At 42.3% G+C, this 2,065-nt stretch overlaps 1 protein-coding gene across 1 annotated transcript; it reads left to right on the forward strand.

The window, feature by feature from the left end:
* The first annotated feature begins 333 nt into the window (after window positions 1–333).
* Window positions 334–1,476, forward strand: LOC137635889 (histone-lysine N-methyltransferase 2D-like). The gene has a single exon (XM_068368325.1). It carries the CDS (start codon window positions 334–336, stop codon window positions 1,474–1,476), a length of 1,143 nt encoding a protein of 380 aa, XP_068224426.1.
* The last annotated feature ends 589 nt before the right edge of the window (window positions 1,477–2,065 follow it).

Genomic DNA, 2,065 nt, shown 5'->3' on the forward strand with positions numbered 1-2,065 from the left:
AAACCTTCAAATCTACTTCCATTCCTTTTCCCGGCATCAATGCCTATTCAGTGTCCTAGAAAACACTCTTATGACGTCAACTGTGCTATAGTCCAACCACGATCACCCAAATTATGAAATCAGCGTGACGTCAACTTTGCCACAGTTGAACCACGGTAAACCACATGACTAAATCTGCGTGACGTCAACTTTGCCACAATCGAACCACACTATGATGAAATTATCACTACGTCAACTGGCCCAAAATCTAATCACGGTCAACCAAACAACGGAATCAGCGTAATGTCAACTGTGCCATAATCGAACGGTGGGCAAGCATATGATGAAATCAGCATGACATCAATTGTCCCACATTCAAACCATGGTCAACCAAATAACAAAATTAGTGTGATGCCAACTGGGCCACAGCCCAACCGTGAATACCCAAATGATGAAATCAGCATAACGTTATCTTTACCACAATCAAACCATGGTCAACCAAATGATGAAATCAGTGTGACTTCCACTTTGCCACAGTCAAACCATTGTCAATCAAACGCTGAAATTAGTGTGACATCAACTTTGCCACAATCAAACTATGGTCAACTAATTGATGAAATCAGTGTGATGTCACCTTTGCCTCAGTCAAACCATGCTCAACCAACCGATGAAATTAGTGTGTCCTCAGCTTTGCCACAGTCGAACCATGATCAACTAATTGATGAAATCAGTGTGATGTCACCTTTACCACAGTCAAACCATGGTCAACCAAGCTATGAAATTAGTGTGACCTCAGCTTTGCCACAGTCGAACCATGGTCAACTAAATGATGAAATCAGTGTGATGTCACCTTTGCCTCAGTCAAACCATGCTCAACCAAGCGATGAAATTAGTGTGTCCTCAGCTTTGCCACAGTCAAACCATGATCAACTAATTGATGAAATCAGTGTGATGTCACCTTTACCACAGTCAAACCATGGTCAACCAAGCTATGAAATTAGTGTGACCTCAGCTTTGCCACAGTCGAACCATGGTCAACTAAATGATGAAATCAGTGTGATGTCACCTTTGCCTCAGTCAAACCATGCTCAACCAAGCGATGAAATTAGTGTGTCCTCAGCTTTGCCACAGTCAAACCATGATCAACTAATTGATGAAATCAGTGTGATGTCACCTTTACCACAGTCAAACCATGGTCAACCAAGCTATGAAATTAGTGTGACCTCAGCTTTGCCACAGTCGAACCATGGTCAACTAAATGATGAAATCAGTGTGATGTCACCTTTGCCTCAGTCAAACCATGCTCAACCAAGCTATGAAATTAGTGTGACCTCAGCTTTGCCACAGTCAAACCATGGTCAACTGATTGATGAAATCAGTGTGATGTCACCTTTGCCACAGTCAAACTATGGTCAACCAAGCGATGAAATTAGTGTGACATCAACTTTGCCACGGTCGAACCATGGTCGACCAAATGATGAAATCAACATTACGTGAACTTTGCCACAGTCGAACCTTGATTAACCAAACGATAAAATCAGCGTGTCATCAACTTTGCGACAGTCAATCCATGGTCGACCAAATGATGAAATCAGCGTGACATCAACTTTGCCACAGTCGAACCATGATCAACGAAACGATAAATCAGCGAGACATCAACTTTGCCACAGTCGAACCATGGTCAACCCAAACAATGAAATTAGTGTGACCTCAGTTTAGCCACAGTCAAAAAATGGTCAACCAAATGATGAAATCAAGTGCGATGTCCACCTTTGCCACAGTCGAACCATGGTCAACCAAATGATGAAATCCGTGTGACATAAGCTTTGCCACAGTCAAATCACGGTAAACATATGACGGAGTTATCGCTACGTCAATTGGGCCACAATCTAATTGCTTTCAACCAAATGACGAAATCAGCAATATGCCAACTGTGCCACAATCAAATGGTGGTCAGGCTTATAACGAAATCAGCATAACATCAATCGTCTCACATTCAAACCATGGTCAACCAAAGGACAAAATCAGTGTGACTTTAACTGTGCCACCATCGAATCACAGTCAGCCAAATGATGAAATTCAGCGT

The sequence above is a fragment of the Palaemon carinicauda genome, unplaced genomic scaffold, assembly GCF_036898095.1.
Source record: "Palaemon carinicauda isolate YSFRI2023 unplaced genomic scaffold, ASM3689809v2 scaffold1921, whole genome shotgun sequence".
NCBI classification, from domain to species: Eukaryota; Metazoa; Arthropoda; class Malacostraca; order Decapoda; family Palaemonidae; genus Palaemon; species Palaemon carinicauda.